Source organism: Tachypleus tridentatus, unplaced genomic scaffold (assembly GCF_004210375.1).
Source record: "Tachypleus tridentatus isolate NWPU-2018 unplaced genomic scaffold, ASM421037v1 Hic_cluster_2, whole genome shotgun sequence".
Taxonomy (NCBI): domain Eukaryota; kingdom Metazoa; phylum Arthropoda; class Merostomata; order Xiphosura; family Limulidae; genus Tachypleus; species Tachypleus tridentatus.
The window spans coordinates 36,608,642-36,625,759 of record NW_027467782.1 but is presented as its reverse complement, the minus strand read 5'-3'; the positions used below and the strand labels follow the sequence as shown (position 1 = coordinate 36,625,759).

At 31.4% G+C, this 17,118-nt stretch overlaps 1 protein-coding gene across 1 annotated transcript in view; it reads right to left on the bottom strand.

The window, feature by feature from the left end:
- Positions 1 to 15,720, bottom strand: part of LOC143242276 (serine/threonine-protein kinase ATR-like) — a 45,386-nt gene extending 29,666 nt beyond the window's left edge. The window contains exons 1-7 of the mRNA XM_076485642.1: positions 15,621 to 15,720; positions 14,634 to 14,694; positions 12,486 to 12,585; positions 5,933 to 6,052; positions 3,365 to 3,540; positions 338 to 527; positions 46 to 156 (exon numbers count right to left, since the gene is read on the bottom strand). Coding sequence (XP_076341757.1) covers positions 46 to 156; positions 338 to 527; positions 3,365 to 3,540; positions 5,933 to 6,052; positions 12,486 to 12,585; positions 14,634 to 14,694; positions 15,621 to 15,720 — 858 coding nt within the window. The remainder of the gene's footprint in view (positions 1 to 45; positions 157 to 337; positions 528 to 3,364; positions 3,541 to 5,932; positions 6,053 to 12,485; positions 12,586 to 14,633; positions 14,695 to 15,620) is intronic.
- Positions 15,721 to 17,118: the final 1,398 nt, after the last annotated feature.

Here is a 17,118-nt window from a genome sequence, read left to right as displayed (position 1 = left end):
TAAATATATACAATTTTCTTCCTTTCTTACTATTTCTATACATACCTGAAGCTGTAATGATATTCCAGGATGGGAGTGGCCTATGCGAGAGATTAGCTGAGAAAATGCTGTATAAAATAGATATGGAGGAAGCTTTTCCACAAAATTTGGAATGACCTGAAAAATTATTAAAACTGTGAATAAAATACAATCCATAGAAACTGGTATACTAGAAATTAAATCTTAAGGTATGGTTATTGTCTTACCTGTAATTCTACATAATAATAAAATAATAATACTTTTTGTTACCAAACAGAAAACAACAATGAATTGTAAGAACAGAAGAGATTTTATTTACTTTGGTTGTCATAACGTTTAACATCCTTTCCCACTGATTCTGAGGAGGTTTCTTACTCTTCTGGTGCTCTACAACTTGTGTGCCTAAGTCGAACCAAAGTGACAGCATCCTCGGCATGGAGTGAAAAAGATGTCTGCATCCATACTGTGGAGAGCACCCATAGCACTGAACCATGTGGACAATAACTTCACTGAAATATTGACATCAAATAAATATACCATTGTAATAACATTCTTATCTCTTTACTTTCCACAAAAAAGAAGATGAGGGGGTTTACTAGAGATAAAAGATAGTATTTATTCGCCAAAATATTTTTTGTAATGAGTCTCAAACATAAAAGTTGAAACAAAAACAAACTGAGTTTATAAAAAGTTTTACAAAGGATAAAATTGTGGAAACCATGTTAGTTTTCAACTCTTTCCATATACATCTCATTTGCAACCACCATGGTAACCACTATATTAGTCATACTATAACTTCTGATAATGTAAGAATATCTTCATGCTGTTTTGCAGAGTATCAGTAAATATTACCACTATTTTGTATCTAACAGAATGACTTTTAATTAAGTATTTCTACTGAAAACTTCATCATGAACACATGAAGTCAAAATGCTGACTTCCAAGAGTGAAAAGTAATTTCAATCTTAAGATGAAAAATACTTTTATTTATCTGAAAATTGCAAATCTTCATCTGTACAATTCTAAAACCTTTTAAATTAGTATCAAATGCTTACCAACCTGAAGACACCATAAATAACTAGACAATAAATCTACATCATACTTTTCCTTATAGAATGATTGCATATTGTTACATAACAATACAATTTGTTTATCCTAAATAGCTTAAAGCTATTTTGAATCAAGCCTAATGAATAATCTTGCCATATAAGTAGTAAGTCACTTGGCAAACATGCAACTGACATTAGTGTATAAAATTACTTACCCCATGAGCATACCTTCTGAAGAATTGTTATTATTTACTAGGAAACAAAACTGTTTTCCAACAAAACCAAAACTGGAAAGGAAAGGCATGTTAATAAACAACAGAAGTCATCAAAGCAAATGTACTTTCACTAAACTGAGATAATGGTCCCAGTAACATTAGACATATTCAGCTAAGTTTATTCACCACTCACACACTTGACATAGTTTATATAAACTTGTCACTGGTGTAATTTTTCTCGACATTAATCCCTTATTTTCCTTGTCTTTTACTTTTATATATAAAACCCTGTATTGCTTAATTACATATCACAGCCAAAGAAAACAGTCAAAACATGTACATGATTATAAACCTGCGCAGTGACTTTCCGAACACCCTGTACTTAAAATAAACATTTGAAGTTTCCTATTAACATATTACAGTAATTTTAGAATGAACAAAGCATAATTTAAATTTAACATTATTCATCTATTTACATTTATTATCTTTTATTGAGCTTTCAGCTGTGTCTGAATAACAGTAATGCCACAAAAGTTGCAATCACGTGACACATGAGCAGCTCATGTTAGCATATCCAACAGTGGTCTTTAAAAGTACAACTGTCTTAGTTTTTACAAATAGTGCACCTAGTGTTTTGTAAAATATAATCACATTTCAGTTACATTATGTATGTATGTATATTATTACTATTTTCAAATTAATTTTAAATTTCAGTCATTATTCATAAAACAGAAAACTATGTGAACAAATATAGAAAATAATTATCTTTGCTACCTACAAATGTTAAGGTTTATACTTGCTTGGCATAAACTGTAAACATTGTTAAATTTAACACGAGAAAAATATAAAACAAAATAATCTTTTTAAATTTTATATATGCATTTTGAAATGACAAAAAATATATAAATTATTATGTAAATGCCATAGAATTTCACTGCAATGTATCAAGGCTACCAACTAAGCAGCATTTGGGTCTAAAAAATACATCCAATCTCCATTTTGTCTATATTTAAAAAAGTGGTTCTTTAGTACTTAAGCCTTGCAAAGGCTGAGAAAAGAATGTGAAGGAGAAGTCTGAGCTTTTGATTTGCTATGTATACCTCATGAAGTGCAGTGGGTTATGTGTAAAAATATGGTTTCAAAAATGGAAAAGGAGACAGAGCAATTATGGTGGATTCATTGAACAGAATGATATCTCAGGACACAGAAAATATAAGAGGTTCTTATTTTATATTCCAGCTTGCAATATTAATAATTTGAGTTTGTAACTCATAAGAAACTAGAGATGTTGTATTGTGAGCTTTATAAAATGTAATATGACCAAACACATCACATGACAAAAAAAACTGATATTTAGCAATCTTATTTTGATATTTATTTTCAAATTAAGAAATTAAATAATGTATAGTTTTATGCCAAATTTACTGACATGAATTTATAAAATAGTAGTTCAATAATATTTTGAATATAACTCTACAAACATGATAACATGCCCTCTGCCTCCAATCCATAGGAAAATTTGCCTCGATGTGGTTAATCACTACAAAAATTATGCTTTGCCTGAGTAGTAACAATATTATAATAAGTAATTTACATCAGTTCCATATTCCTTGAAGGGATAGTAAATTAATTAGAGAGGAGACATCACAATTTTCATACTGTATAAAATTAAGAACTCAAACTGACATAATATTACATGTTTTTAACATTTGATTTATTAACTTTATTTGTGACCATCTTTATTTGAAGATGTTGATACTACTATCATGATATTCTGTAAAAGGGTTGCAAAGTGCAGAAAAGGGTGCTTGTATAGAAAATGTTAAACATAAAAATATAAAGAAAATTAAATTTAAAGGAAAAAATAGTAAAATTTATCAGAAGATGTTAATTCAACAGTGTTTGTAAAATGCAACATAACCCTGAAATTGTCAAGCAAAGTCATTCAGCATAGATGTATATGATATAATGATGAATTTGTTCGATGAAGAAAAATTCTGAGTGTGAAAAACATATACTTATACTGTGTAAGAAATTTAGCAATAAAATATTTTGTGAAATAAACAACCTAGGCACACACACCTTTTCTTTTCTGATTTCTCTAATGTAGTCATAACTCGGTCATAATACTTGGCTAAATGGAAGTGACCTTCTTCCCATTCAGGCTGAATGGCAACCACATCTCGGTACATTAGAATAAGGGCATTACTCTCCAAGACAGCCGATTCTTCACTATATTTGGCAAGCATTAATGTTGCCTAATAAAGATAACAAAAAGCGGTATTACAATAAATGAACTTAGTTATCTTAAATTATTTCATATGCTCTATATTATTCATGTGGTCCTAAGCAAAATTTATACAGAGATGGAATTACCACAGTATTCAGATTTGAATTTATTCAAAACACCCAATCTACATTATGATTTTATATCTACACACTAATAACCCAGATGGAAGGAGAAGATACCAATAGTTTAGGGTGATGGAATAATATTTTACATTATTTGATCAGATTGAAGCTTCAAATTTTACAGTTGAATAAACTATTAAAACTCTGGAGGATTTAACAGTGTAACAAAGGCAGTATATATTTCACAAAAATATTAGATATTTTGAAATGAGAATGGAAAACTTCAGCTTTCTTAAATCATAACTTACCATTAGAAAAGTTAAAATGAAGCACTTATTATGTATTTTTGCTTTTGTTAAAATACCCAAAAAGAAATACCATTGTTAACTCTCTCAACATGGGCTTGGTTGACTTGACTGACCACAAGACCTCTTTGCACTCATTTCTACTCTTTCTATATTTAATACTTCTAACTTTCAATACAGTGTATCTGTCCTCACAAAATTTGGCATTCTTTCAGTTAACATTCCAAGTCATTCACATACAAAAATCATATTTTTAGTGAAGAATTAAAAAAAAATAAAATGGAGATTTTTTCACGAATTTATTGAGCATTTACTTTGAATAGTCCACAGGCAAAGTAATTTTCATATTAAAATTAAAAAAAAATACTTTTTGTCACCTCAAGAATCTCAAATTTCCTTTGTGTAGTCCCTATAATCTCCTAAGTAATACATTTCAAACAGTTTTTGTTCCAGTAAAAGTTTATAGTTCATGTTATTTTCTTTACCCTATCTCAAAATGAAATCAGTCAATTTTAGATACCTTGTAAGCACCAGAAAAAAACAACCAAAAAAGTACCCATCTTTTCTTTCTAGAATGACTTAAATTGTAACATAAACCTACTTATAACTAAACCATAATCCCACCATTACAAGATGTTAATCACCTGGGAAACATGCAGCTCACATTACATTAATGAATTACATTACTTGTGAGTTGCTTGCTCATGAAAAAAATATTACTTATTTTGTCTGAACTAAACTACACTAAAAGGATACTTATTTTTACACTTTAGTTACTTTTATAAATATACATAAAAATAAACATGAAAAATAAAATGCTTAACCATTTTCATTTTTTCTTGCTATTGACTATTAAAGAGACTTCATCCTAATTATGCTAGACTCCTAATAGTAATGCATTTAATAATTTGTATTTAATTAAATAATGCACCAAACAATATAGATTTCTCAAAATTTTCCCTGGCTTTCCGGCTATGTGACAAAAGTCGTTACAAATTCATTCAACGTAGTTGTTAACTTTCTTGTAAGAACGACGTTTGTACTCCGAGTGACATCAACATTTCAGAACATTGTACAATATGCCATTTGATACATAAAAACCTTGACTTTCTATTGATCATAGGTAACATATCATTAAACATAGAGAGAACAACTGATGAATTATGAAAGGCATGATGTGACAGGAAGGGTCTGATTTTCTCTTTGATAGCTCTGTAACCAAACAGAATTGAAGGCTATAAAAAAATCTGGTTTGTCTGAGTCATGATGAGTTTATAGAGAGAAATTTACTTTGAATTTTTTACTTTTCTGAATAGTGGTTGATAAAATATGAAAGATGACATGCTAGAAGAAAAGGTGCCAGAACAGAAGAAATACATGATTTTAAATATTGTAGAATTTAAAACTTATACACTATTAAAATATGGATTATTAGCTATGCTATTGTAATTAGTATAACACAAACATGAAGTAGTTTAATAAACTTCTGAATGTAAGACACTTAAACTTTGTATCTTATACATTAAAGAATAACACAATATTAAAATAGATAAACAATCAATCACATTTTAAATTCAGGCCAACCTACAGCCTATAAAATGTTGACTCTATTTGGTTGGGGCCAATTGAAAGTGTGAGAGTTGGCAGGCCATAACATTTCTTTCTATAAAATAAGCAAAAAAGAGTCCTTTATATTTTCTACCAACTATAAAACTAATCAAATTTCTATTAAATTGTGATATAGAAACTCTTAAATTTAATAACAGATGAAAAATAATTCATCAGATAAAAAACAAAAACTATCAAATTTAAGCACTATAATTTCATGTCATGAGCTGTATAGTGAGTTGGTGAACCAAATCTGACCTGCAGGCCACATGTTGTATACTTCTGTTCTACATGTTTAATATTTTCTACATTATCATCAGCAAAAAGTATCTAAGTAATGTAACATAAGTGTTAAAACTTCTGTATAAGTAGCATCCATTATTACCTTGGCACAAGCAGCAGCCTCTTTCTGTTTTTGAGATGGGTTATTCTTGAACTGAGAAACATCTGGAAAATGTTCCTGAATTCCTTTCTGAAGAATATTGATAGCTTGTTCCTGTTCATTCTGTATAACAAGTCACAAAATAAGCATACAGGTACCAGAGTACTAGCTGGCTGTTAAAATTTTAGAAACATGACAAGTTTGCATATCATATAACTTTTGATGTATCATCCTATTTAACTGATATCAATATCTACTGAAAACTTAAAAACATTTAAAACCTCAATTTTTATATACATATCAATTTTGACATAATTTTAAAATAATATTGATTTACTACTGATTCACATGTATGTTTCTACAAATATCTTGTACAACATCCGTTTTGAAGATTCTTTACTTGATAACACTGTGTTATCAACCCTTCTGTTTCATTAAATTTTAATATCACCAGAGGAAGGGTGTTCAGGCTATTTATCATTTTTTGTGGTATAAATTTTTATTCTCCATTTTTCTTTAATACTAGACCACAGTAAGATGTAACAGGGTCATTCAGTACAGTGGTTACAAATCTACATTATCACGAATAAAATACAATATTAGGCCTAGATGAGTAATAACAAAATATTATACAGATAGATCAAAGACTAGCTTATCCCAAGTACAGTTCAAGAAAAGACCTAGTTGAATAACAGGATTATTTTATACAGAGATCTTAGTTTACACTATCACAAGTACAGTTCAACATTAGGCACAGTTGAATGGAAACAGGATCATTTAATACAGTGATCTAAGACTATATTATCACAAGTACAATTTAATATTAGGTTAAGAAAAGTGACACATGATCATTCAATTTGAGGTCTTATAGTTTAAAAGTCAGATATAACTTTTCAATCAGTAGGGGAAAAAAATATATAGAAAGCTAGTACATCAGAAATATATGATAATATTTTAAAATGTAAGATTTTTCACAGAAAACTTACTGTTCATTATTTTAACCCAAACCACATAACATTAAATACTCAAAACAAATCAAACTCACTTTAAACTATAAATCTTACAATTCAAGAGAGCAACACTCATTTGGAAATTGTTAACTTTCATGTAATCTAAAACCTACAGTGTTGAATTTGTTCACAAGTAAAAAGTAAGTTGAAGTTAATACCTACATCAATGTGCCCTCTATCTTATATTGATAGTGTTCATAAACACCTCCGCACAATACTGACATTTTTTCGAGACAGACCCAATCCACAGTCTATGAATGTCTGCATAGACTGTGGACATACTAAAAGAAATATATAATACTAACAACATAGTGAGGAACTGCACCACAGCCATGTTACACACTCAGAAACTAAACTGTGCAGTGGATGTGGAACTTGAAATGATATGTTATAATCACTGGCCAAGCCCCAACCACATATCCAAGGTATCACTGTTCAGGGTTGGAATCACAGGATCATGGTTCCTAAATCCCATGTTGGTGGATAGGGCATTTGGATCATAATATATATATGTGTGTGTGAGACAGGATGGATCCAAACCCATAGCTACAGAGTGATGCATCTGGAATCATAAGAAGTAAATAAATAACACCAATGTGGACAAGCCCTTTCCTCAAACTGAAGAAGTCCAAAAGCAAAACCACAGATTTGGAATAACATGACACTGCATGCAATATTTAACCTGAGGAAACAGAACTTATCCAACCTGAAATTACAGACACTCATCCTCTCTCCCTAGCCAAGTGGGCAGCATAAATTCCATTTGTCCCTGGAATTACTGGAAAGATATGGAACAAACTGTGATGAACCAAAAACACAGAATGGGACTACTCTGCATCCACAATTATGAAGTGACAATGAACAATGTACTGAACCAACATTAATCAAGAAGAAAGACCACACCAAACCCAACTGGATAGCTGAGTGTCGAAACTGAACTACTCTTACGAGTAAGCTCCTGTTTAAGCTGGTGCTGCTCCTACCAAAATATGGAAAAAAAATACACTCAAAATCCTGAGTAGAAAGGTTTCTAACTGGGGGCAGGGGTAGTGCACATTAGAGAAGTCCTAAAAACAATGCTCTAGAATCAGCAAAGTAAGTGAACCAAATTTCCTAAATTTCTAAAAGCAAACTGACCCTGATTTATTCAATCCACTGATCAGCAGAGATGGGGAAGAACCCCTTATGCTTTATTCATTATATTTTCTGAGTGGTAATCCAGCATAGTAGAGTAATACCACTCAGTCTGTCTCTGTGTGGTTGTATGTGACACCATATTTCCACAGAGCCTGTAACAACCTAGATAAAGTATACTGTGTCAGTAGATGCCAGAATGAATTTGGTTTGATAAAAGCACACTTGATTGGGCAACACTCACCAAAAAAGTAGAATTTTGAAATTAAAAAAAAGAGAGAAGATTAGTGATGCAAATACTCACCTTTCAGTATAACCTAGCAGATGAGGTTAACATAGATGTTGGGGTAGTAAAAAAACCCTCAAAGAAAGATAATGCCAGATTATGTAAATAATGTGAGATAAAAGTATTGGGGAAGGTTCACACACAAGCTCAGAATGTCCTCCAGTGAGCAATTCAACTGGGCCACGATGAACATAGAAATGTGATGAATCTGATAAGTTGAGACTTGTAGAATTTTCCTTGCCTTCAGAGAGAGCCCATAAAATCAATATGGATCAATTCTACCACTCATCCCATTGAGGTAACCAGGGGTAAGCCCTGGGAAACTAAAGAGACACAATAAATAAAAAGCCATTGTCCAGCACCACTAAAACCTTTAGTTTAGGCAACCTAACACCTCAAGGCCTTCATTAGACATAAGAAACAATGGGGACCCATCATTTATATGTGTGAAAATAAAGAGGTCAGATGAATCAGTGAAAAGTATTTATCCCTTTCCCTGGCTGCCAGTGGTAAGGTAAGAAGGACCTATCTGGGTACAGAAGGACATGGGTAGAATGAAAAAGTGTCCTCTGTAAGTGTAATGCAAATAACTCTGACTGGTGATGTCCACAGGCCAGAAGCAACATAAAATAAACCCTAAGGGAAAAGTGGTACATGGTATATGAGATAAGGGTTGATTAGGCCAATCTCGTGCAATCAACAGAATACGACAAGAGATTGAAGAAATCATTGCTAGGAAGCTGGGTAACAGATTAATCAGTGGGTAGGTGTATAAGCACAATCCAGTCCAGTTATGACTGAATAGAACTATTGTCAATGCCTAAGGGTGGGTTACTAGAGACCAAAAGGCTGGTAGTTGAGTGTTCCAAAGAAAATGAGAAGTTTTAGCTCTGATAATAAATTCTATCTTTTTTGCTTTAGAGAAATAGTATCTGACTGTGCTGTGATGCTGCTACTAGTAGCAAGATGTCCATGTAATGGTGTGTGCACAGGCCCAGAGGATGGGGTTAATTAAAAAAGATTTGTAAACTTTAATAGTCAATAGCAAGAAAAAAATGAAAATTGTTAATCATTTTATTTTTTTTATGTATATTTATAAAAGTAACTAAAGTGTAAAAATAAGTATCCTTTTAGTTTAGTTTAGGCAAAATAAGTAATAATAATATTTTTTTCATGAGCAAGCAACTCACGAGTAAATTTAATTTATTAATGTAACGTGAGCTGCATGTCTCCCAGGTGATTAACATCTTATAATGGTGGGATAATGGTTTAATTATAAGTAGATTTATTCTGCTATGAGCTTAAAACTTCTTGGGATAAAAGAATGTAGGTTTATGTTACAATTTGAAGTCATTCTGGAAAGAAAAGATGGGTGCTTTTTGGTTGTTTTTTCTGGTGCTTACGAGATAGCTAATATTGACTGATTCCATTTTGAGATAGGGTAAAGAAAATAACATGAACTATAAACTGTAAACATATGGAACCAGTGTGAGTTTAAAGGGCAGAGAGATGACCTGCAGCACCAAACCCTTGTGCACAAAACATAGATAGTAGCAGGATGACTTCACCATGGAAATGTGTAGATAGGCATTAGCAACATTAAACATGGTCAACAACATTCCCAACAAAAAAACACCAATATAGAATGAGGAATGACTCCACCGTGAACTGTGGAAGATTTAGGAATTGATTTAAATGAAAAGACTGATGACAATATGGGCACAACAAATATACAGAAATAAACCTTAGTAAGAACTGAAACAACTCTCTCAATCACTCCAATGACCAACACATCTCTGATAACCATGGATGGAATGAAGTTAAAACATTTGAGGACTTGCAGGAAGTGAAATACTATAAGATGATGAAAAAATGGTAGTGGATATGAGAAATGAATGATCAATTCTGATGCAAGGGCCTGTAGTACCCATGGATCTGTGGTAAAGGTTTTCTACATGTACAAAAATTAATGTAGATGAGTCCCCACAGGACACAAAGGAATACAGTAGTCATTTACACTGCTGGCAATACTCCAATCAATTGAACATGGAACCCTGTAGATAAGGGCATAAAATATTGTAAGTAATGATGAAACAAGGGGTTGTTGTTAGGGTCAGGACAACATTGGAACTAGACCTCCTGTAAGAGCTGAGGAAAGTCAAGCAACCAACAACTAAGACGAATGCAGATGGGTGACATAAGCCCTTGAATATGAAGGGTCTGGAATGCCTGCAAAAATCAAGAGTTTGAGAAAAAGGACTCATATAACACATGGAGGTTGTCAGTAAGTAGACAAATGCCCTCTAATATGTTTCAATGAAATACCAGCCACGAAATTCAGGAAAGTGTTGAAGTCGACAACTGAAATGAGGAGAAAAAAAAGTGTCCATACAGTAAATATTACAGTGTTAGTTAAGGTCAAACAAATCCTACAAAACTGTGATATATTCAGATTAAGCATAAACTTCTTTATGGAACTTCACATTTTCAGGAGCTGATCTATTCTCTGAGAGTCTAAACGTGTATCTACCTCATGATAATGAGTTAAACATGCTGTTCTGACAAACATGGCAGACAAGACATAGCTGTCCCTTCACAAAACTGAGCAATAAACATCTCTTATATGAGCCTCAGTATCAGGGAATGGAGGGAGGACTAAGTACTCACCAAACTGAGCAGTAAACATCTCTATATGAGCCTCAGTATTAGGGAATGGAGGGAGGACTAAGTACTCACCTTCAGACCTTTCCACCCCCAAGGAAAACCCACCAAGTAATGACAAAAAACATGACACACTGAATGAACTAAGTAAAGAAAAGAAGTTGGTAAAGGTGATCAAAATTAGCCTCATTAGAAGCAAACAGATGAAAGGAAGGCACAAGAAAAAGCAAATCTAAATTCTCTCCAGAATGTCCAGGATCACCTAAAAGTTCAGCATCACAGTCCCCTGGAGACCACCACATCAAACCTATGTTTCCACCTTACTACAGATAAGGTCATGGACAGCCTCAACTAAGAGCGACTCCTTTCCCAATTTGGGAGCAATGTTATATATCAGAGGTGAGATAGGAGAGGCCTAATTTGTTTCCATGCTGGATACATTAATTCATGAATTCAAGCTGTAAACGTACATACCAAACAATTTTTTTTTTACTTCATGAAAGTCAAATATATAACCTGAAAAAATGCATAAAATATCTTCAACAACTGTACTACATGCACCTGTTAAGAAATGCTTATATACAGTTTTAAAACAGAGGTCACATTGATGTAGGTGAAAAGTGTAATGAGATAGATTTAAAGGTGAAATAAAACACTGGAGCAAGGGAGAAAAATCAGACCTATACTTAGATGGACAAAGGAAAAGAAACCATAGCAGCTGAATAATAACTGTAAGGTAAGAAGATATAAATATATTTTGGAAATTTTATTTTTGATGTAATGCAACTCACATTTGAACTAATTGTTTCTTTTTAAGAGGTATAAGATACTAATACTGCACTGATGTGGTTCTAATTTGAGATAACAATCATATGCATAAATAAAATTTATTTATTTACTATTAGTTCAAAAAATGCAAGTCGACAGAAAACTGTTATAACTAAACACTAAAATTTGCCAGTAAAGTGCCAAAATAAATAGACTGCTGTAACATTTTTGTTAATTACAAATTCATCATTATAATCTTCACAAAACTCAGATTCAAAGTAAATATTACAGTTTAGAAATACCAAATGTTATGGTGTTTGATGAGAGAACATTTTTACTGCCTCAAATATAAAAATTTTTTCACTTCCAAGGTTAAATTCTTAATGCTTTTAAGTTCCAGAATCTTGTACTTCCAAATGTATACATTTAGAACATACAATGTTCATAATTTAACAGTTTCAAAGTTTAAAAAGTGACATTTATAAATTAATAATTTTCAAATTTACTACATTATAACATAATAGTTCAAAATTTTAAATCACAGCAAAATCCTGAGCTTCCAATTTCACAATTTTGGCATTTCAAAAATATTAAAAAGAGGTACTTTAAATAATTTCATCAAAAGTTTTACAAACAACTAAGAACAGTATCTGCTTTAATAATTACAAAAAATATTACCACTGAGATTTATATTTACTTTATTCCAGTGCCACTTAGATTTTTCCACAAATGTCTCAGGTATGTTTAATACTGAAGCTTCTAGCAGACAACTATAAGCCCTCTGTTGATGACCACTTCTAAAAAAACACAGGTTGAAAATACTATTCTGAAAATTAATGGACATGATTCATTGTACAGTTAATGGATTCTAATCATAATGTATGCAATATAATAGTGCAATTAATTATTACATAATTAATATAATTATGCAATTAATTATTACATAATTAATATAATTATGCAATTAATTATTACACAGATACTTCTTAGTTTTTAATAACAGTTAAATCTAATGATATAATTTAATTACAACTCATTCTTAAATAAATTCTTCACTTAGTGTATGGTACTAATTCTACAGTTATCAGATGAATTACTATCAAATATAATATTTATTCTAATGATTCAAATCTAGTACCAGTTCTGAACTTTAGCAGTGAACTTGAATACAAGCTATAATATGCACAAGATAGTTGATGAACACATGAAAGCTTCAAGCATGTCAAGAACTTGAAGTGGCTATAAAAATACACGAGTTAAAACAAAGAGCATTTATTATCATAAAAAAAAAAACAAACCTAGATACAGCACTTACAGATTCCTCATGCTAACAAACTTCCAAAACAAGCACTGAGAAACTGATGTCCCCATAAATTAAATCAATTATAGAAAGCATGGTGTCCTGAGACTCGTTGTTGAATGTTTATGCAAAGCTACACAAGAGCCATCTGCACTAGCCTTCTCTAATTTTGAGTGATGAATTATATAAAAAGCAATTAGCCAATACCATCCACCACTAACCTTTGTCAGACTGAATAGTGTAAAGTTTGAGGTCTGTACCCTCACAGTTTTGGACATTTTGCTACTCTGGTATCAAGCTAATCCCTAAAAATTAAGCTACTTCAAAAATAATCTATTTTAGACAAAGTTCAATGGTTCTTACAATATTCTGAGTAATGGCACACATTTAAATCTCCATTATCATACTGTTGACAAAAAGAGAAATAAAAGCAATGCCAGATGGTAAACAAAATTATTTTTGAAACAGTATGATTTGGTTTGTAATGTCCTCTTTTGTTTGATCATTCCTGTATAAAACTTATGGACCTTATCTATGAAGATAGAATCATTTTAAATATGAAGTTTTCTTTCAAAACTTATAACTGGGTTATAAATAATACATGTCTTTTAACTTGACATAATTTTAGGCTAAAGTGACAATGCATAATTAAAATATATATGTAAAAACGGCTGGTATGGGCAGAGAAAAACTCTATGTAGCAGGTTTTTCTCACCATCATGGATCATAAATTATTTCTTTAACATTTTACTATGTGACACTAACAACAGAATCAAAAAGTCAGATTTTGATGAGAAATACTCCCCCCAACTTAACTCAGTAAACTGGATTACGAATTTGTTTTTTTTAAAACTGCATTTAGTTTAAATTTTCATCAGAAGCTTACAACCAAGGTGTGCTACTTGTATAAATTGTGAGACTAATATATAACTTTACTGTGATTATAAATTAAAATATTTTAATAAACATTAATGATTCTGTTAATGTGAACAAAGTGTTAGAAGAAAATGATACCCCATAAACACATTATATAATATTCTCTCTGAGAATGTACATAAAAGCTCAATAATGTCTTACAAAGAATTAGAAATGAGTAATAACTTCTACATGCATGCACTGACAGGTTTAGGAACTTTTCAATGTGATATCTTCAGTATTAGTGGTGCAGGAAGGAGAGAAATAGGTGGAGTGCTTGACTAGACACGCAAAATGTACAACGAGGAATTTAAAGTATAAGAAGCTGCTAAAAGTGTTTCCCCCTGCTGTCAAAGTCAGCTAAGTCTGTAAAGATTTAGGGCATGTCCTCACCAGAAAATTGATATAATAATTTACAGTTGCTATGCATGTAAAATATGTAAAAGTGGGGATGTTACAACACCTCCAGGTCTGATGCCTCTGAAATACTCCATACACATTTCAGAGAAATGTATGTTACTATATGATATTAATGAAAGAATAGATCAGATTAATAATTGACTGAAAAGTTAAAGGAACAGTACAGATGAGGTGATTACAAGAATTTATTTGCAGTGTAATAAAACCTACTTTCTGGCAAGTTTTGCACTTTGTAACCAGCAAGTTACGATTTCGTAATCAATCTTTTGGTCTGCTCAGGAATGTGGTTCTTGGCTATTGTAAGGAGAACCCGTACAGATTAAGAAGAGGTTCCTGATAACGAAGTGAGGACTGTAAAACAAAGAAGTAAAAAAAAACACTCATGAATACAAAATATTATTTCTAATTCAAGATCTCCTCTACTAAGTACTGTTTAAAGGGAAGTTAAATACAATTAACAAACATTTATAATCATAAAATATAATTCATCTAAATTTTAGCCTTTAAAATAAAGAATTAAGTAAAAATAGACAAATATTATATGAAAACCAATGAAACAGTTGTTATAATTAAAATGGTATATCTTTAAGTTTGGGTCATGGTATTTCAGTAAATTTCATTTCTATATTACTTTTAATTATTTCTAGAGAGACAAACAGAACTATAAGTGCCTGTTCAAGGTTAGATTAATAAAATTTTAATCTTTGTTTTAATGTAGACTTTGATTATTAGTATACTAATTATTTTAAAACGTTTGTGTATATGATCATTAAATGATTCTTTATTATTTATATTGTATAATCTGCTTTAAACAATTTATGTTTTTAAACTCAGAAATGTGTTCTCGTACCTAAAAATGTACAATATCAAAGATATAAATGTTGAAGTTCTTATCATTAGAGTAGTTGCTCCCGATATATAATGAGACACTTTTTTTTAAAAACAAGAATGATAAGTGCTTTCTATTTTTCTCTTCACATCTCATTTGGTATCTTTAAAGCTTTAAAGAAATAATCAGTAATGTATACAAACTATAAGTTAAATTATCAATATCATTAGATAAAAAAATCATTCCTAGCTTTTGAGACTGCAGTTTTATATATTCTATTTGCAATAAAAGTAAAACCTGAAACACATACTTGAACCAATTTTCTTCTTCCTCTCCACTCTTCTAAGAGTGGAGTTCAATCTACTGACTGAGGTAGCTTCCTTGAAATGAAGGGCAGAGACCTGTAAAACTTAGACTGCTTTCTCCATATCTGTCAACATGTGTAGTCTGGAAGAAAAACAAACACATACTCCCTAAAATCTTAACAAACTACATTTCAGTGTCTGACGAATACAGAAAACTAGTATATATATATATAAAAAAAAGTAAACTAACAAAAGAAAACACAACTGAGATAGAGAATCATGTTAAATATCTTTCTAAACCATTTAAACATTTTTAGCATGAAAAAGAAAACACAGCTGAAAGCAGCATAATAAAAAAACATACTTCTAATTCACTGTTACTAAGATAAAAGAATAATATCTGATGATATGATGATACCCCCAAATATAATGTAACATTTCCATGCAACTAGACATGGAAACAATTACATGGATGGCTGGTTGATTTGGTGTTCTAGCAACCAGGCTATGTGCACCAAACATCTGGTTAAAAGTTAAAAGTAAAGTAAAATTATTAAAATTCATTAAAGGAAATTAAAATAAAACAAAACAAAGTTACATTTGTTTTGAATTTTGAATTAAAAACACAAATAGCATTAAATCCAACTTTTACATCTAGTCTACAGCAGTAAGAAGAAAACTACAGTAATACAAGTTGTGAAGGACTTTTTATAGCATAATTATAATTATCATAACTTGCCAGAATGACCAACAGGTAGTTAAAAAGTAGCATTAGTCACCTGAAGTTGGCCTTTCCATTCCTGGTTTCAAGTTATTGGATGTTATGGCCATTTTCTAATTTTAGATCGAACTAGATGTACTTTGATTCTTAAAAGTGAATCACATCAAAAAAATGTCTAATATATAAAGTAAAAAAAAACTTTAATAGCATTAAAAAGATTAATAGACTTTAAACAACTAAAAACATTTCAAAGGTGGACAATGTCACCATCGCCAATAACAATATCTAACAAATAAACCTTGGGACAAAACATGTTTAAAATGGTGCCATAATTAAGTCGTAATGACACCGAAACAGTAAAATGTGGCTTAATGTAACAGACAATACATTGGTGCATCAGTCCCAGATAAAAGAAAACGATGAATTAAAAAACTGTGACCAATGTGTAGTCTAGTTAGGACAATTTCCTCTTTCCATTTCTGGTCCTTAAGAAAGCAAGATAGCCAAAGTCCAATAGCACGTTTTATTTAGAAAAGCTTGTTTTCACGTTGCTCACCCAAGTCGACTGCTAACTGGCATGAAGCTGAGCCTTGAATACAGGACCATAGTCCACGTATGGAACAGAAACAGCAGTGATAGAGCCAGAGCAGACAGATTTATCTGCAGTGTCACCAAGCTCGTTCCTGCAAATACCAATGTGGCCCAGTATCTAGAAACACTGGACAGAAGTAGATGTTAAAGAGAAATGGGCCAGTCGATTTTGAATATCAGTAAGAACTAAGATGAAACAATTCAAGGACCAGTAGAGAACTAAGCGAGTCAGTATAAATAGTACAATTT